The following is a 20,871-nucleotide window of genomic DNA, read 5'->3' on the forward strand; positions in this document are numbered from 1 at the left end:
TCTCTGATTAATGGGATTTTCTGCACAGCATCATGGGTAATGTAGTTGTTCACCGCAAATTCCACTGATTGTTTTAAAAACAAGTAATGCAAACAAATGGCTTCAACAAAAACATATACCAGCGAATAACAACCTCAGAGCTCACAATAGGTTTGTCTTGAAAGGTTTATATGTTATCATCAAAAATCTATTTCCCTAAGGAGAAAATGAATGGAGTCTTTACTTTCGGAACACAGCTGTTGAACTCTGTACATGTTGCATTCAGGGGCATTCAAGAATCAAAGAAGAAAGAAATTAAAAGATACCAGTGGGGGCCACAGTAACAGGGTCTTCCTGACGTTCCTGCTCGTCTGTAGGGATGGACATTGGGATGATAAGCACCAGGCCCAGACTCGTGCCCACCCACAGGCATGGTGTGGGCAAGGTGTCTGATTTACGCCCGTACGACTCCATAAACTGCAGGGTGGTTACGGCCTCTTTAGTCTCCCTGTCTATGCTGGAAACGCTAGAGCTCCGGGAACGGCTGAACGAGTTTTCTCGACTCTCTGAGAGAGAATGGAGAAAGGGAGAGAGAAAGAGAGGGTGGGGGAGAAGAGAAATGTCAGGAAAGAAAGAAGACAAGACAGATGGATGAGTGGAAAAGGATAAAGAATAGTAGAGAGTGAAAAGATAAAAGAAAAAGGGAAAAGATAGGAGAAAAGTCCTTATGCTGTTAAAAAGAGGAATGAGTGAAAGTGGAATCACTCCATATGTGCGTTTAAATTACATTTAATCCACATCAACCAGAAATTGAGTTATAAAGTGTTACAGATGTACAGTTGCAAACACAAATTTATCTTGTTTTTAAGATTTGTTATTAAAAAAGTAAAACAATAAATAATGTACATACAGGACAGTGTGGCACATACATATCTATCGAGCGAACACGTCTTAAAATGTTCCTGTTCACATGATCAGACATGTCACAGATTTCATTTACATACACAGATAACACACAGAACACACTCTCACAATTTCAAACCCATTCAGTGTATTTACCATCTTTTTGACCTTGAATTACTTCCAAGTTCTTATCCACTGCATATTCATATTGCCAGGTCCACACATAAAAATGTTTCTGGACTTGCCTGATTTACACTTCACTGAAGTATTTCAAGTATTTAAACTATCTTAAACTGAAGATGTCATGGGATTCAAAAACAAGCAAAAAAAGAAGAAAAAAAAAAAGATTTTTATTGCAATACAATGTATATTAGGGTAATGTACTATTGGTTGTTGTAATTGTCATATCTTATGTGACATTCACTGTCTTGACTTGATGTATTATGCCATGCATTACAATAAACAGAAAATATTATATTAGAATTTGTGGTTTTAAATTGAGAATCTTGTTTATCCTGCAGAAATGATAAACTGTATTGTGTTTACATAACAAATGCATAAGAAGAAAATGCTGACAGACATTTGTCAATGTCAAAACATAGGTTTTTGTGTGTTGTGATGGAAGGAAAGTCATTTGTGAACATGTTTGTAAGCTATATCATAAACGGCAAAAGACTGTGGTATAAGGTATAAATTACAACATTTTAACATAACATTTATCATATATCACAATGGCCTCTAAGACACAATATTACTCCATTTCTAAACTTCTGCTCCTGGGACATTCTTAGGAAATGGTGCCATTTATGTGCTACATGTGTCCCTGTGACTAGCAACTATATGATTAAATTAACATGGTAATGAACATGGTACTGAATATTATATGAAAGATTAACTTCTTAAACGTGTAATGGAAATAAATACATGAATAATGTTTACCTTTGGACTATTCTTTTCTTTATACAAGACGTTGTTACAGAATCAGATACACTTATGTTAGCCTCAACAGTTCAACTCTTGTTATAAGAAAAAAAAAAATGATAGTGATCAATTTAACATAAAGCCCAGGAAAACTGACTATACATAATGTGGTGTGATGATATTTGCTAGCTAAGACCATTATTAAAGATCGTTGCATTTAAATTCACCACATTCAGCCTCAAAACATCTTGAATGTTTGGCAAAAAAATATGCTTAAGGTTAGTAAGATTAGTAAATAACCACATATTTAGCATTTGGATTAATAGAATAAGGTTAATGAATAAATAAATGAACAGATTTATTTTCTGGCACATACAGCACCGTTTCTTGAGAATGTCCATCCTATGTTTCTGTGAAACATCTTTCTCCCTCTTTCTCCCTTTTGTCTGACACGTGTCTATGAAGCATCATAGATAGCACACCTTACTATGTTCTACATACACTAAATTATCCCTCACCTTGAATTCTTACCATCATAAAAAAAGTAATTTAAAATGACCTCACAACATTCACCTCTACATTGATGACAACATTAATGACTGATAATACTGACACGTCTGCAGAATCATAAGACCTCCTTAGACACTGACATACAGAAACTATTTCCCTGATACAGGTTAAACCTCGCCTTGGACTGAACAGCACGGTTAACTGTTTGTCACACTTAGTCCAGGTCTAGATTTAATCTGTGTCTTGGAGATGTCACAGTGCGTGGGATGGACAGACGACTACAAGCCGACAACACTGCAGCGTGAAACACAAAGCAGACATCATTATAATGTTCAACTGCTAGCAGCTACGGTGCAAATCCAAACCTGAAGATGGAGAGCAAGGTGAACATCATTGAACGCGACAAAAGAGGGGTTCTGACCAAGCGACTATGTGCCACAGGACGGGACGGAGTGAGACGTAACGCTACAGGGTGAGAGGTCCTTGTGCCTCTCATAAAGCCCCTCCTTACCTCTCTCGCTCCAGGAGTAGGTGGTGATGTGATGCTCATCGTGAGAGTACATACTGACTCCGTGTAACTGCTGCAGCATGGCTCGTCGGGACGGATAACCTATCCATCGAATGCACATATGTACAACACCCCAACGGCCACAATCACACACACGTAAATACAACGATACACGACATACAAAATGACACATACATACATACATACATACATACATATGTCAAGACGTATACCGAAACACAAAAACACGACCAGAACATCACAGCGTACAGAGAGTGACAGATAAGGAGAGAAAGAGGAAGAGAAAACAGATGAACCAATATGCAAGAAAGAAAGACAGAAAGGAGTTCTGAGGAGAAAAAGAGGTGAAAGAAAGAAATAGGAGAAAGAAAGTCCTGACAGGTCGCTCTTTTTTCTTTCTTTCGAAAACCTGCCCACAACACTTCAGTAGATTCAACAGAAAACAACTTGAAAAAGCATCGGCAGAATTAAATCCTTTGGCTGTGAAGTTTGTGTCAAAGTTAAGATGCTTATAGCTGTTTGTGTTTGTGATCACAATTATTAAAGGGACAGTTCACTCAAAAATGAAAATTCTGTCATTTACTCTCTCTCATGTCATTAGAAACCTTTATGACTGGCTTCAAAATACTAATATAGTATGTGATGAGAAGATCAGATAATTTTTCTGACTTGGGTCTTTGAATCTTGTTCAGCAAAATTAATTTCAATTCATTTATTCATTTGAACAGAGTTATTAAAAAGAATCAAAATGTTATATTTACAAAAAGCCAAATTTCCCCAACATGTCTACTTACATCAACTCTGATATACCGAATTAAGAAATCATGATAATAACAGCCAAAAGACAAACTATGAGAAACCACTGATGATTAATTTACCACTCAACTGTGTCTCCTAGTCTGAGTCGTTCATTCTTTTATCATGTGACAGCCGAATAGTCTGAAAAGCTTTTTTGACTTTAGCTTGTTGCCTTAAGGCAGGACCTGTCACAGTAAAATATCATAGTAACCCTTATGATAATTTTTGCTTCCTGTATGCTGTCTATGCGGCTGTCATGTGACATAAGAATGAACGACTTGGACCAGAAGACTCAAAATAATCATCTCAATTTTCTATACAGGAAACAAAAATGATTATTTTATCTCCTGAATCATAAACGAAAGGAGGGTACGTATGCGTGGTCAAAAAACGATGATTAATGAATCACTCTGAGACAGCTCGATACTCCCAAGTCACATAGAAGAGTTGCTAAAAACTGAAAGAACAGTTCATGAGCGACCCATTGCTAACCGCTTGTTAAATTGGATGTCACGTGTCACTATTTTCAGATCCAAACTCTCTATCAGATGCTAAAAGCAAACACTACTAATATATACTCACAGTGTGCTGTAATACTACTGAAAAATCCTGATCCCAACCAAAGACTCATATTACTAAGAATGGGAGAAAGTGTAATAAGTCCCGCCTTCTAAATAAAAGAGCCAATCGGCAATTGGTAAAGTCATCGCGTTACTGAAGCTGCTCCGGGTGCTATAGAAACAGTCACAATGGCTGATCTAGCCTGAAAAATGCAGGGGGTTTTTTTGTCATGATTTAAGTGTTTAGAAACAAAATTTATGCGACAGTTGTCAGATTTAATTGGCGATTTCAAATATGAAATTTAATTGTAAACTTAATGAACAGTTTTGGAGAATTCAAACAGATAGGAGCTGCACTTGTATGACTGAAATAGCTGCCCGAGAGGTGCTTCAAAGATGGCCGCCGAGTAAAATGACTTGTCTTAAAGAGGAGTGATTCCTCTTTAAGTGACACAGAGACAGTAGTGCTCACTGTGAGTTTTGCTTAAATGTGTGATATGAACAAAAAGTGCTCATAAATGGCTGCTGAGATAGCTAGTATTCTCATTTGAAATGAGTAGAGGCTTGGACCCAGAAACAGTATTCCGTACATCATGACTTAACATAAATAGTATGAAGTGTATTAATACTTTTATGGATGACATAAAACTTTTTTGTTGACATTCTTGTGGACATTTTGGACATTTCTGTTCTCTGAACGCTTTCGCAAAAAGCAGCGTAAACATTCTTCAGAATATCTTCTTTTATGTTCTATGGTTTGGAACGACATGAGGGTAATTAATGACAGAGTTTCCATTTTTGTGTGAACCATTCCCTTAATACAGACTAAGACGGACACTAATGTCACACAGCGTTCATTTCCCAAACAATATAACAGAACGCAAATTGAACACAAAGCCATAAATCCAATCTCACACTCTCACACAGTGCAAAATGGTCACAAACGAAATCACATATACGTTTTGTGGGAAGACATGCATATTGACCTTTTCTACTGACAGCACCTGTATCTGCGGGGACTGTGAACATAATTAGTCGTATCCATCCTGTTAGCCCGTTAGTGTGAATATTTCATGATAGAGACGGGTGAGAGAAAAGATCTGCTCGCTCGTTCTCTCTCTCTGGGACTCTTTTACTGAGGTCACTGACTGTCAATCACCGCAGGAGAGCCAAATGACACACCTGTTATTAGAAACACCAATAATGCCCTCTTTTTGTGGGACATGCAAATGTTTCTGTGGATTTTTTCTTGTCTTGTTTTTTTCTGATGGATAACTCTGTGATTGTCTTTTCTGTTCCTCTGTGGGTTTTGGTTTGTTCATCTATGCATACATTTGCAAAGTCAGGGTAACACTATATTTAATTTTTGACAGCAATGGAAACACGGCTGTGAGGGATAGAAGTACAGTGTGTTCAATGGATTGTATTGTTGAACAACATACTGATTGTTCAGCTGACAAAACATCTTTCAAAAAGACTTTCAGTAGACGAAAACTCCATTAAAAAAAACAGTTTCGAGTAGAAAATTAAACGTGATCTAGGAACTTTATACAGCACATATTCCTCACAGCCTCATTTTCATCGGTGTAAAATTCAATAAGGCATCTACCCTAACTAAGGTCTATTACTATTGCGTTCGTGAATAAAAGTGCTTTTTAACAAATCTTTTAATTGAACAAATCAGATAAAACGATATACAACTCAGCATAATACGATACACATACTTCAGTTATGATGTAACCTGCAGAAAGTGCCCTTTAAAATCAATCAGTGAATGAATCTTTTTGGTAGATGGGATGTGAGTCAAGGAGTCACTGGGATAACTCAAACTTCCAACCGCTATTTATTGTAATAAATTTGTGATACATTTCTGTAACTGTTCTTATTTTCTAACATTTTGCTTACATCAAGTGTGTGTGTGTCTTTCCACCCTTAATGGCTGTTTATATGAGACTACGTATCCCAGCGTCCCGCAGCTCTCTCTTCCTGTAGCGTGTCTCATTAGCGCCGGCCTGGCTCTCCTCGCTGCTAATTGACCTTTAATTATCCCAGCGACCCCACTGCGGCACCGCATGCCTGTTACCGCAGCGATAGGGACGCACGCCACGCGTTGAGACCAAAGAAGCGGTAGGTAGTCCTCTAACGGACAATAACACTTTTCCAAGTGGGAAGAAAAAAAAATTAACCGTGTCTATAACTGGACGGACGTGGATTCATTTGAATATCATGACATTATTCAATTAAAAAAATTCAAGCTGAGTCTGTGCAGAAGGTTTCAGAGATGAATATTGCACTTGCAAAACTGTCAGAATCTCCAAGTGGAAATAAAAAAGAGAAAAAAAGAGGCGATGGGAAGGCGTTTTGACTAGCTTGTGAGCAATCCCATCATTTTTTCTCAAAAATGAAATCAAATACAGATTATTAGGTTAAAAATGCAATAAAAGCGCACAGCATGTCTTTCTGGGAAAGATCCAGACACTATGAAAACCTCATGAACCCTGTGACACTATTTGTACGCTGCCGTTCGACTTGGGCTGGTTGTCCTGGTTGGCGTCCTTCATGTAAACAGGATTATGGACACAGATGACAGCGCAGGAGGAGACGCTGTCTATCGCTGCGATTGGATTAGTGAATGACAGGAAGTCGGTGCCCAGTGAGGATATGATGCGTTACTGCTGTACAGATCACGCTAATTTGAACAAGACATCTGCTATAAGGACTTCAATGACTGACAAGGACAAAGAACTGACATGAGATAAAGACACACAGAAGTCACGTTTGGCTGTGTGTAAGCCCATGATAACAGTTAAAGGGATAGTCCACCTAAAAAATAAAAAGTCATACAGGTTTGGAATGACATGTGGGCTAAATAATGACAGTTTTCATTTTTGGGTGAACTATTCCTTGAAATGGGTCATATCACACACATACACACACACACAGGTTTGTTTTGCTATCAAAGTGAGGACATTCCATAGGCGTAATGGTTTTTATACTGTACAAACTGTACATTCAATCCCCCTACACTACCCCTACTCCTAAACCTACCTATCACAGAAAACATTCTGCATTTTTACATTTTTAATAAAACATTGTTTAGTATGTTTTTAAAGCTATTTTAAATATAAAGACTCATGAAATGTCCTCATATTTCATGTTTACGTCGTAATACCAATGTAATACCCATGTCATTACACCAATTTGTCTCCTCATAAATCACAAAAAACGTGCACACACACACACACACACACACACACACACACACACTGAAGTTCAAGGATATGCAGGTGCTATATAGAAAAATGGACCACAGGATAAAATAATAATAATAACAACCATTTTATATACAGTTTTTTTTATCCTGAGTTCCACCCTTAAGGATATGCAGAGCAGGTGATAAACAGGCAGAGAAAGTTCAGAGACAAAAAGAAAAAAAAAATTCTTCATGAAATGGTAAAGCAGGGCTCTTGTAACACACACTCACACACTCTAAAATTTAAACATGCACAAACATTTAGACATATACTCTGATTATGTGTTTTGTAGAAATCTGCCGTGTAGCAACATAGTAGTGTTTGTTGAATTGTCCATGCATTTCATTCTGGTAAATTTCCTTCTAGTGATCCCGAGGAAGCAGTCGCAACATTCCATTTCACACTAAGAAAGATGGTCTAAGAAAAAGAAGGCCACAACCATAAACGTTTTGTAAACTGAAACCTAAGCTTGCACAGAGACTGCCTACATTAATCTTTTAATTTACATCAGCAAGCCACCTGTCAAACGACTGTGTGTAGAGGTGGTAATTAAAAGCATTAAAAACAAAAAGTATAATTAGGCTCACAGCAGTGTCTGCCTCAGCCTCCATGTTTGAAGCACAAATACGGTCTCAAACATAAAAGGGACAGAAGATCCCCAAAGCTTGAAAAGCAGAGTCGTTTCTGTGAGTCACACTTTGAAAGGTTTGTGCCATTTCTTTCTTTCTTCTTTTTTAGTTTTACTTTTAAAATTACTTCTGGAAGGCTGATTAGTATAAAATAATCCACTTATTTCATCAACATTCATCCAATTCATCCTAATATTGAATTTAATCAGGATAAATGGGATTTAGGTTTAATTGAAGTTTATAACACAAACCTATTATGAGATCACAAAAACTTTTCACCAAAATTTCAGCAAAAATGCAGAATGGTAATTGGTGCATAAGATATTCTGTTACCCCTTTTCCACCAACAAGGTGCCAGTGTCAAAGCCCAGCCTGGTTATATAAATAAATTGACATAAATTGTCATTCCAAACATATATAACTTCCTCCTTTCCCTGAAACACACAAGGAGATGTTAGGTAGAATTACAGCCGCAGTCACAATTCACTTTCATTGTAAACAAAGAAAGTGAATGGTGACTGAATAGTCTGCCAGTATCAACGATTCTGCCTAACATCCTCTTTTATGTTCCACAGAAGAAAGTCAAATGGGTTTGGAACGACATGAGGGGGAGTAAATGATGACAGAATTTTCATTTTTGAGGGTACTATCCCTTTAAGGATCACAAATGTGGCTCGGGGCGGTGCTGAGAGAGGTCTTCAGATCCCACTCAGTGTAAAAGGGGTATGCTTCCTATGTGGCATGATGGGGCTTTAGTAATCACCAATCTCTCCAACAGAGTGAAAAACAAAACAATGAACCCAAAGAAAAGGCAGTGAAATCAGAGCGTCAGAAAACACAGCAATAAAATCCCATACCCTCCTCCTTGTATCCCTTGATGAGTGTTAAACATGCAGAAGGGGGATGGGGCAGTGGAGGAATACAGGAATAAAGGGTTAATGGATTAAAGGGATAAAGGAGCTGGAGAACAAGCACACACCTTCGGTGAGGGAGGACACAGGCAATGAGACCTCCATGCATGCGGCAGACTGGGCCTTGCGGAAGGGCGGTCGGCCGGGCCCCCTGCGGGCAAGGCGTGGCCCTTCAGGGCCTCCCGGGACTCTGGCCCTCCCGGATGGACAGGGCTGGGAGGTGGGGCTAGTGCAATGTCCATTCACATGATCTGTAACAACGGGCATAGCATTAGCAAGAAACCCAACTGAGATTAGAAAAAGAAGAGTGTGTCTGAGAGAGAGAGAGTGGTGAAGAGGGCAGTGGGATGAAAACAATGCAGCTGCAAAGGAAAGCAATAAGAGGAAGCAGTCACATAATAGCAGCAATTTGAAAAGGAAAAGGAAAAATCGAAAGGGAAGAAAGATGGGACAAGGAGAGAGGAAAAGGTAAAAGAAGGAAAAGGAAAATACAAAGGGAAGAAAAAAGGAAAAAGGAAGGAAAATGAAAGGGAAGGGAAAGGGGGGGGAAAGAAAATGGAAAGGGAAGGGAAAAGAGTAAAAGGAAAAGGAAATGGAAAGGAAATAGGAAAGGGAAAAGGAAAAAGGGAAGTAAAAGGAAGGGAAAAGTCAAAAGGAAAAATGAAAAGGGGAAAGGAGAAGGAACAAAGAAAAGGAAAGTTGCAGGTAATGGTTGTTGTTCAAAAAATTAAGCATTCAGAGAGGCTTTCTCATCCCTTCTCAGCTCAGACCCTTGAAAGAATGAAGGTGGAGGACTAGATTTTACAGAAAAACAGAAGCTTACATCTACAATCTGTTTGTGCAGGAAGTTGAGGAAACAGACCCAGATCCAAAATCCCTGAATCTAAAAAGCACATTCTTTTAGCAGCACCTCCAACACACCTGGACCAAAGTCTTACTAGAATCTACCTGAGGAGATACAGTATCCTGAAGCCAGAACCTCTCAGACGGAGGTAACTTGTTTACCCTTAGATTATGACTTAATATTTTTACATTATAGCTGTATATTTCCTTTCTCCCTCCCTCTACTTTATAGCTATCAATCAATTTCATGCCAATGCAGCCATCCAAATCCAGACTGTCTGCTGTCATTTCATATCAGTGGGAATTCTACTCAGTCATTTTGATATCGCACTGCAGACTTGGCAACCAAAACTTTGACACTGACTCACGAAGAAACAAAGCACTATTAAGAACACCATCTGTAGTAAGTTTGTGAAACTTAAATCATCATTTTAAAAACTACATTTGTTATTTCTTATTTTCTTTTTTGTATAAAGTTATACACTAACATTCAACATTTTGGGGTCAGTAAGATTTTTTAAAAATAAATAAATTCTTTTATTCAGCAAGGACGGATTAATATGATCAAAAGTGACAGTAATGTTACACAAGATTTCAATTACAAATAAATGCTGTTTTTTTTTTTTTTTCTTCTACATAGCAGAAGAAACCTAAAGTATCACAGTTTCCACCAAAATATTAAGAAGCATAACTTTTTAACACTAAGTGTTTTTTGAGCAAATCATCATATTAGAATGATTTCTGAAGGATCATGTGACACTGAAGACTGGAATAATGATGCTGAAAATTCAGCTTTGCCATCAGAGGAATAAATTACATCTTAAAATATATTAAAACAGAAAGCAGTTATTTTAATTTAATTTTAATAAGAAACTAAATGCTGCTTTGGTGAGCATAAGACATAAGAAAAGATCATATCGACCCCAAAGTTATGAACATTAGTATATTTCTATGCTATTTTGTAGCAATTTTTATGTCACAGACAGAAAAAAAAAAAAAAAAAAAAAACTAGCTCATGTAACTAACTAAAATCCATCTCAAGATGGTAGTATTTATCAATTCATCTTCACATGGATTTTCCTGCAAGTCAGATTTTCTGTTGATGAAGATCAGAGAACATCATTTTAGACCTCATGAGAGAGGCAGGATGAGAAAGCCCAAAACATGGAGCCCAGTCCGCAGACATCTTTATAAACATCTGTTTTCCCTGGCCTGCACCAAGGTCAATGTTTCTAAAAGGGCCCAGCCCAGGACAATGAAAAAATCTGAATCGAGGGTTTAGGATAGCAGCGCTGAGGAAGCCCCAGTGCATTTAAGGGGAGACAGTTCTACAGCACAAAACTACATAGAGCGACTCCAACCTATACCTGTAGACTTCCACACACACTAACCCTCCATCTCAGCCTCACATACATACATTACACTCACACAACACTTATCAACTGGCTTTCTAATAAGTATTTATTTTTTATGTCCTTTTTCTGTTTTATGAGCTAAACATTCAAGATATTTTTAAATTACAAAATGACCCTACAACTCTACTGTGCTTTCTAACTTAAACTATTTTTCAAGCACAAATCTAAGCCTTTGAGGATTAGAAACAAACGTAATCATTCATGGCCCAGACGGTCTATTTTCCATTGTAATGCTGCAAAGCTTGACCTGTTGAAGGAACACTTTCATTATTACACATTAGGTCATATTTGGCACAAGAAATTGGAGAGGAAATTGTTCAGCTCTCAGAGAGAAGTGTGTTAGTCACAGCCTAGCATGAAACAAAAAGCCAGACAAGAGGGAAGAAAAAGGAAAATAGAACAAGGATAGATACTCAGAGAAAGAGACAGAGTGAGAGAATTCAGAGTATATCCATAAAAGGCTGAAGAATGGTCCAAGTCACGATGAGACAAGCTCGCTTGCAGAGAATGAGCTCATTACATTAGTGCATGTCGTTCAGAGGTAGAGGATGGTCCAATCACAAATGAGCAGGCTTTCATAGAGTTAGAGAATGGTCCAATAGGGTTAGAGCATGTTCTGAGGTACAGAATGACCCAATTACGATGAAGCAAGGCCGCTTAGACGTAAAAGATGAACCAGTCGCGAAAGAGCGAGATTTCAGAGTGATACCTTTCTCAACTTAAAAATGATTATGTTGAACAAACCACCTTTGTAAACACTTGCAAAATGTACACTGAGAAGCATATTTATAATAAAAAAAGGCCACACGCAGAAATGTGAGGAGGGAAATTTTGCGCCACTTCATGAATTCAAATGAGAAGAAAGTGAAAGAATAAAAATGCATTAAAAATGAACTTTAAAATGCAAAGACAAGGGGCTTCATCATGTCATTCTCAACAGGATGGAAACAGAGAAAGTTGATGAATCGAAGGCAAGAATAAAGAAAAAGAACTGCTCGCTTTCGGCCTACCGTACCAAGATCAGTCTTAAGATCTGTGGGTAGACTTAACTTTCTGCCTGGTCCCTTGACTGAAACAAAACAAAATAGGACAGGAAGGAGCAATTAATCCATTTAAGAAACCAAACCAAAAGGCAAAAGATGCAGAGGTCAAGAAAATAAAGAGAACAGCTCAAATTAAAAAAATAAAAATAAATAAATAAATCCTTTAGTATAACATGCAGGTGTACACACTGACATGTGACGTTTCATTCGACAGTCATGCCCGATCGCATACTGCCACCAGACAAACAGATTCGTCTGTACTTGTTTTTACAAAAGCAAACGCACACATGCAGAATGCATCTAAGCACAAATGCATAAAACAATAAATCATGATCCCTTTTTTATTTTCATTTCCTCCCATTTTGATAGGGAAAAACTCATGAATTGATTCAAATAATTGCAAAATATTTAAGAATAGAATGTATGGTCTATTGTACTCTATTGAACAGAAACTACACAAAAAAACATTTACATATGTGCATGCACACACAATTGGCAAAACATAACACACAAAGGTTCAAAATAAAGTGTAAAGAGATAAAATAAAGCAAGGTCAACATTTTGCAAGCATTTTGCACCGCAAAGGTTAGAGTGTATACTGAGCTGAATATCAGGAACAAATATATGGCAAGATTATTGCTGAAATGGATTTAACAGAAGAATTCAAAAAATATATATGAGAGTACGAATTCAACATAAGTTTCCATTGCTATGCAGGCAAAGAAATTTAATAACCATTTCTCAAAGTCTCTATTTATATGATGCACTCTGTTCAGAACGCTAAAACACACCAAGCAGAATACTTCCCAAGTTGACACTCTCCTCCTTAGCCTCATTTCAATTAAATGTTTTTAAAGTAGGGTGTGATTTTAGAATGTCATTTTCAGCATGGTGCTAATGCTTTTCCACTTACGGCCTGCCTCCATGTAATGGTTTGATGAATGCAATTTGCTTTCCTGTGTTGACCAAGGAGGTCTATAATAATCCAGAGAAAGCTATCCATTAGCACTCCCATTCATCTTGGCTAGAGCAAGGCCACCGTTTCACATTTTTGAGTCCTTTATATGTTGCTTGCAAAAATTTTAAAATGTAATTTTGAATGTAAGGCGATTTTTAACCAGGCAAACTTTGATTTCCTACTGAAACAATCTGAAATGGGTCATATCAAAGGACTTCTTTAGGCTTTTTTTTTAAGGATTTGCTAACAGTCATGGTCTAAAAGCAACAATATTCCAATTTTGACTTCACTGGTCTTTAAAACACTGGATTAAACCTCAGATATCAGGAACGCAATTAAAAAATAGTTAAACATAAGCTCTACTTAAGGTAAACGATTTACAAAATGTATAATTTCATACTACAGAGATGGAGCAGTATCATTCTCTCTCTCTCTCTCTCTCTCTTCTTCCAGGGATGTGGAGATGGATGAGATTTGAGCGTCAGACAAAGCGGAAATTGCTCCTGGAAATGGCAGTAATTAAAATTCCAGGATCAATAACCTGTGCCTTAGATGTGGAATCCTTCCCATTACTCTTGACACTGATAAGATCAGTCTGAACACACATGTGCAGGTGTGTAAACATGAAAGATAGATCGAGATGAGGTGTGTGGACTACCTACATGTTGATATGAGAGAAGCACATTAAAGCCATTTTGCAAGCTATATTATCTGTGTGTGTGTGTGTGTGTGTGTGTGTGTGTTTGTCTATATATACATATATATATATATATATAACCCATCTCTGTCTGTATAAACCCATGTTGGACATCTTTCGTTATTGTTATCCAGCAGCACAGCTACAATGGCAAACATAACAGCTGGCATCCATTGATTTCAACATCAGGCCTCAAGTGGCCACCCCGTTTTATTTTTTCTTTTCCATGGGCACAATTTCAGGAGTCGTTTAGCTGCTCGTTAGAACATTCCGAACACCATGGCTTCAATCCCGTCGACTCTTCTGTGAGCCAGACTCAGATGAACAGTAATTTGGGATTGTTTTTGGAATGATCACAAAAAATGTCTTCTGCTATCCTGCACTGCAATTTGCATAAATTACAGACTCCTTTGCTTTCAGCTCAGGTCATTTTCCACAAATTCATAGAGGCGGATATACGTCAGGAGTAAAGATGCAGATGCCAAACTCTACAATGAATTCAAAGGAATTTCATTTCAGAAACATGCACTAGTTGTTTTTGCTTAACTAAAAAGGCTAATCTTGAGCATTTTACTCTCTTGTATCAAAAATATATTCATTTACTTTTGTTTGGCAAAAGAATACATCACTAATTAGCATCACCAATTTGGTGACCTAGTAGTTTTTTGATATTTTTAAAATGAGCCAACACTTAAGGCCATTCACATGCAGCACATTTTCAAAAGTGAACAAAATCATTATTAGCATAGATATAATTCTCATGCTTGTAGCCATTCTCTCGGTCATGCTCTGAAAGCTTTGCAGTCTGGCGCATTTGTGTAGCATTTGCATCACATAAATCCATTTTACATTAGTTAAGTAACTATTGTTTAGGCAAATAGTCTATAGTAGGCATACATAACATATAGCTGCTAATGCTAGTCATTCCAAAATTGAACCTAGGACAACTTTGCACCAAACCAACTAACTATATGTTTAAATTGTAGGTATTTGCTATGCCTTCCATGACTTTTAAATAAAAAAATAAAAAATGCAAGATTACAGATTAAACAATTACCTACATGCTGAGTACTATTCATTGATGAGTTACATTAACCAGTGAATGAATTCAATTTCAAGATGGTATTGTAAATGTCTACAAACACATTAGCATGTGGGATAGCAAAAAACTAGCATGTTCTAAATAACACACACAAACAAGCATGGATGGCGGAGCTACTAAAGGCTAAAGAAAAAACATTGAGAGCCTGTTGGGGTCTAAATAAAGCCAAAAAAAAAAAAAGAGAGAAAAAGATTTAGGGTTATTTGAACCCACTGGACCTCAACGATCAACGCTCTGTCTAGTCACAAATTTCACCCCTTTCGTCAACACACACAACACATACTACTTACTACCATGCCCCAATCACACACATGCCTACAATATAGCCACACATGAAGCACACTTACACACACTCGCATACACACTCACACACACCTACACCTCAGGAGCACAGAGCGTGGCACAGGGCACTACGAGCGTGAGGCTACATCTACTGCAGCATGCAATCCCCGAAACAAACACCCACACACACGCAGATTCAGACGGAGAAGCGCATGAGCCACGGGCTTGGTGCGTGTGGGTGTTTTTAAGGGTCTGGACACATTCTTACCATTGTCCAACAGGTAAAAGACAGGACTGTAGTGGCAGGACCGGAGGTTGGACACAGGTTCCCCTGTGCCTCGAGGGTCATTATGGAGGGAAGGGGAGTAGGGTGCTGGAAATCAAAGATCACACAGTCACTGTCACATGCTAGGCTGAATCACATATAGCCAAACAGCTTCTTATTATAGGTCATCGGATTTATAACAGGAGGTTGTAGAGGGATGCTAAAAAAGGAGAAAATCATGCACAAGAATTTTAAAATAATCTGCTATTGTCACAACTCAAACACATTATGGATCCTCACTAATCTGGTCTTAGCGATATCTTTACGTGACTTACCATCTTTCAACAATTCCTCTTTCTTTTTACAAAAAGTTAATGCCAAAAGGATAATGACAGGGAAGAGAAGAGATGGTTGAATAAAGTTGTTATTTTGTTTTGTTTTTGCGCACAAAAAGTATTCTCGTCACTTCATAAAATTAAGGTTGAACCACTGCAGTCATGTCTTTTTTAACGATGTCTTTAGTACCTTTCTGAACCTTGAAAGTGTTGATTATATTGCTGTCTATGGACGAGTCATATACCTCTCGGATTTCATCACAAATATCTTAATGTGTGTTCTGAAGATGAAGGTCTTACAGGTGTTAATGACAGAATTTTTGGGCGAACTAACCCTTTAAAGCTTACATGCCTCTTAAGACCATCTTAAGATTTATACACATGCAAGTTTTAACAAAAGTAATTTGTTTTGGTGAATGTAATTTTGAATCTGTTAAGGGACTGATACAACATCAGAGCTTTTTATCTTTAATTTGAGGAATCTAGGCATGCCCTTGCATTGACCTTTGTTCAATGTGCATTTCTCAGAAAAGCATTTCTTGGAAAATATCAGGTAGAATTTACTGAGCAGCACCTGATGTGTTTTTTCTTTTGCAGATGTTTCAGCGCACAAAACTGTCTTTATCAGTTGTAGAACGGTGGAGATTCCCCCAGCATTTAACCTCATCACACATGATGAATTCATAAGACTCACTGCAGGTGTCGACCTGACAACATAAATCATGATTGCTGTGTGAATTGAGGCCAAACTGCCGAGGGTAAAGATGAGAGAACTGCGTTGTGAGAGGCTGACAAGCATATCGCAGGCCTCCTGGTTATTCAACTTTTACATTAATGGCCTTCCTCAGTCCTTTCTAGAACCATCTGCCCTCCAAATCTCCAGATTGCTCTCTTCTAATTCTTGCCTTTTAGAGATATAAAGCTCAGAAGCGTTCAAAGTTTCACCCGTCTGCGCTGTGACATCGGCTTGTAAAATGTCACTCTCAATAATAGGTCAATTATTTTTGCAATACATACATACTAGCCACACTAAAATACGCTGCATCAGTACTTTCTTAAATCAGTGCACGCTTCTGTTTTCTGTCAGCTGTGTGCGATAATCAACAACCAAGAAGACAAAACTAATAACCTGTTAACTCTTTTTAAAACTTAAAAAATAGAATAAGAACTGGTTTTGCAGAGAGGTAAAAATCTCAGGTGGATAAAGAGATTAACAGTGAAACGGAGGGAAATGTACGGGACATGTAAGGGACAACAAAGCATATGGTACTATTAGAGTGACTCTGACTTGTGCTTTGACTTTCTGTGAAAACAGAGAAAAGTAAAAGGTGACGACATAGCTGAAGAGCACAAAATACTGGTATCTAAAACAGGGCTATTACAATGTGTGGAATGACTCTCAAATCATTATTTTTTTCATGAAAAGCGAACAGTTAGTAAATCAGAATTTCTTCGAATAGTTTTTTCCAGTCTAAAAACTGCCACAGGAGGCAACATGTCATCACAAATGTACCATTCAAATGTGTGGTATGTAGCACAAACCAAATACTAACTTATAAATTCACATTTTTTATCCATCATTCAATAGCACTCAAAAGTTTGGAGTCAGTAAGACTGTGTTGGAAGAAATAAAAGGTAGGGTAGGCAATTTCGGAGAGGCTAGAAATAGCAAGCTAGCCTTGAAAGCATTAGATCCCACCCTCCCTTCAGAGAGTTCTCTAAAGCCACGCCTCCTCCAAAACACACGAACACGCACAGCCAGAGCAGAGTTTGTGAAGCGTCACACGACGGTGTTAAATTACCTCATGTCTCAAAGCACATAACATTACAATAATAATAAATGTAAACAACTTAAAGAGCTCTGACTTGTACCACCTGACTGCTGTAGATTCATTTCAGCGTTGATTGTGTTGCAATAGAAACTCATAATTCCAAGTCTGAGAACGTGAACAGGTCCGAGTAGAACATCATGGGTTGCCATCTCTCTCATTAAGACATGGTGTGAACGCACCATAAGCTTGTTGTTTTGGTTCAGGAGGAACTGTAGGTGCCTGCTATGTCTTTGTGGCGCTCAGTGACTGTCTACAACTCGCAAAGCCTCATTGAACAAGCTGATGACATGTGAAGTTTGTGTGAGCAAGGTGCGTGGACCAAATGCAATAACTGGATGAACATTTTTTAGTCCTGAGACTTCCACAGAAGATATATGTACATTTAATATTAAGACCACTTCTATCATTGATTGCTATCAGGATGTGAAGAGAGTTTCAATCAGTATAACAAACAGAATTTATGAAAATATTGACTACCCTACCTTTAAAGAGGACACATCATGAAAATCTGACTTTTTCTGTGTTTAAGTGCTATAATCGGGTCCCCGGTGCATCTACCAAACGAGAAAACGTGAAAAAGGACAACTCTGTAACTTTGTTTTGGTAAGCCTTTCTCTGCAAGCATGTGAAAAAAAAACGAGCCGTTCAGATTTCGCTCCCCTTCTGACGTAGGAAGGGGATCTTATTATAATATTACCACCCCCTGAATCTGTATGTTTTCACCCACGGTGCCGCCAGTTTGTTTTCGCAAGCGACAACAGTGTACCAGTAACAATGGTCCTGGAGTGCAGCTTTAGGATTACTAAAGGAAGGAAGGTGAGTTGGGTCGGAGCAAAACTCTGCAGGACAGCAGCACTCAAGAACGACAGTCCCTGAGCTTGTGATACTTTTAAGCTATGTAAACATTATCACTGATCTGTTAATGGCTATAATAGTAAACATATACCTGCAATATAGTTGTAGTTTGGAACAGAGTAGCTGACTTCTAGCTGGTCTAAGTTGATTATGGTTAAACAGCTACCCTGTACATAATTAAGCTGATTAACCACCTGAATGGCCAAATTAGACCAGCTAATAAAGAGCTGGAAGCAAGCTCCAAAATACAGCGATAGCAAAGTATAGACTGAAAATGACACAATAAATGCCATCTCTTATCAGGAGGAAATGTTTTGAATATTTCATGATGATATGACACATTAAGTAAAGCTTTTGTGCTCTGGAAGGGGTTTAATGTGCACTCATCTCCAGGTTAGACAGGAACAATAAGCTCATCAGAAAAACAGAAAACAAATTACAGCTTTCTGTCCTTTCACATCCATTTTTTTTTTCTGCTCTTATTTATCCCTTTCATTCCAGGATTTTTTTTTCTTCTACTAAAAAATATCTTTGCAGGTCACAGTCAATATCATGCCACAATCAACAGGGTCTCAGCAACCCACCTCAACTGCTGACAAAAACAACACCCGAACAAACAACAAACAACAACAACTAGTCGACTAGACAGAGAGATTTATAAGAACTTCAAAGTAGAGTGCGGCCCAATTACTGGACCTGATGCTGGAGCAGGGGAGAATGAAAAACAGAGAGGAGAGATGATGCTGGAGGTCAGAGATGATATGAATAAGTGGAAATAAATAAGATGAGAGAAAGATGCGATATAGGGTAGAGAAAAACTGTATGATGAAAAAAATCAAAAGATAATAGATGACATCAACCTTTTACAGATAAAGTAAATACATTAGCAGCTAAAGCAGAGGGTAATTTTATGTAAGCTGAGGTGAAGTTAGCACAGGAAGTGCTTGTAATGGTAAAGGGTTTGTGCCCCTGAGCAAACACATGAAAAACAGCAGCAGAAACATCTGCACAATCTTGAGTTCATTCATTATTCATCTCTTCTGGCTTATTGCTACTTTCAAAAGCACACATCTAAAAGCTGAGATAGAATAACAAATAAAAAAGGTCAAATAACAACTGTGTCATCAAACATTTATTTGACGCAGACAATTTCCATCATCCTAAAGGTTCAAAATCTTTCCTGTGAATGTAGCTCAACAAATAGTTTTGATATGCTAATAATAGCCTTTTGCCTGTAACCTCTAACTAGCGTAAGGCACAATGTTAATAGAGGAACTGGATCCCTAAACTGGATCCCTGCCTGTTTTCCAGACTTTCAAACTTTTCACTTTCAAATATCAAGTTTAGACTCACGTTTCTTCAACTATGGGAACTTTTATATCCAGTCATTTTTATGCCATTGCGTATAATAATACATGGCGTCTTCATCTTACTACTTTTAAATGCCTTTCACATAGAGAGTTTATTGTTTTGTTCTTCTTACAAATATGAAAAAAATATAATAAAATATGAATTATTATATATATATATATATATATATATATATATATATATTTTTTTTTTTTTTTTTTTTTTAATTATGAACTACACAAAGATAAATAATAATTTATTCAATGTTTAGTGTGTGTGAATTTGTGTAAAATTGTGACAGCTCCTTGGTGGTGTAATTTCCACCACAAAACAAAATCAATTTTGCCCCAAATAACATTTTTTGAAAAGTTAGGGTACTTGTTTGCTTGAGTTTGAGATGAATTATGAGATGTGTAATGTGTGAAGAAAACAGAGAAATCAAGGTGAATATCACTTATGAGCAGAATATGTATTATTCTACAGTATTATATAACAAGGAATATTTTATATTTACATTATTGTGTTATTTTCAATCAGCTGTTATTGTGTCCGATTATGCAAAATGTGTGAAAATATAAAGTATTAGGATACATAAAATGAAGAACATCTGGCATTTTATTAAAAAAAAATGTTTAAAATGTCTCCATCACCGTCATTTCCACCCCAGATTGCGATTAAACCCCATACTGTACATAATTTGAGATGTGGTGGAGAAAAAAAAGACAAAAATTATGCAATTCTACTGTGATGCATGTACAGTATTTTGGACATTTTTATACTAGTGACTAGTGTTTTATATAAGTTCACAGGGCCAAGTGTCCATATTTAGACAAATAAACATGCACCAAATACCAATATGAATGCAATGAAATATACTCAAATCTATTCTAAATAATGTTT

General features: G+C 37.4%; 1 protein-coding gene across 12 annotated transcripts in view; it reads right to left on the minus strand.

Annotated features, from left to right (window-relative positions):
* Window positions 1-20,871, minus strand: part of stxbp5l (syntaxin binding protein 5L) — a 149,163-nt gene that overhangs the window by 8,461 nt on the left and 119,831 nt on the right. For 4 of the 12 annotated variants that reach the window (XM_051906182.1, XM_051906185.1, XM_051906184.1 and 1 more), the window contains 5 exons: window positions 15,603-15,707; window positions 12,268-12,321; window positions 9,063-9,245; window positions 2,825-2,923; window positions 306-545 (listed from right to left, as the gene is read on the minus strand). In XM_051906182.1, coding sequence (XP_051762142.1) covers window positions 306-545; window positions 2,825-2,923; window positions 9,063-9,245; window positions 12,268-12,321; window positions 15,603-15,707 — 681 coding nt within the window. The remainder of the gene's footprint in view (window positions 1-305; window positions 546-2,824; window positions 2,924-9,062; window positions 9,246-12,267; window positions 12,322-15,602; window positions 15,708-20,871) is intronic. The other 8 variants (XM_051906187.1, XM_051906189.1, XM_051906190.1 and 5 more) reach the window with 5 other exon arrangements.

This window comes from Ctenopharyngodon idella, chromosome 9 (genome assembly GCF_019924925.1).
Source record: "Ctenopharyngodon idella isolate HZGC_01 chromosome 9, HZGC01, whole genome shotgun sequence".
Classification (NCBI taxonomy): Eukaryota; Metazoa; Chordata; class Actinopteri; order Cypriniformes; family Xenocyprididae; genus Ctenopharyngodon; species Ctenopharyngodon idella.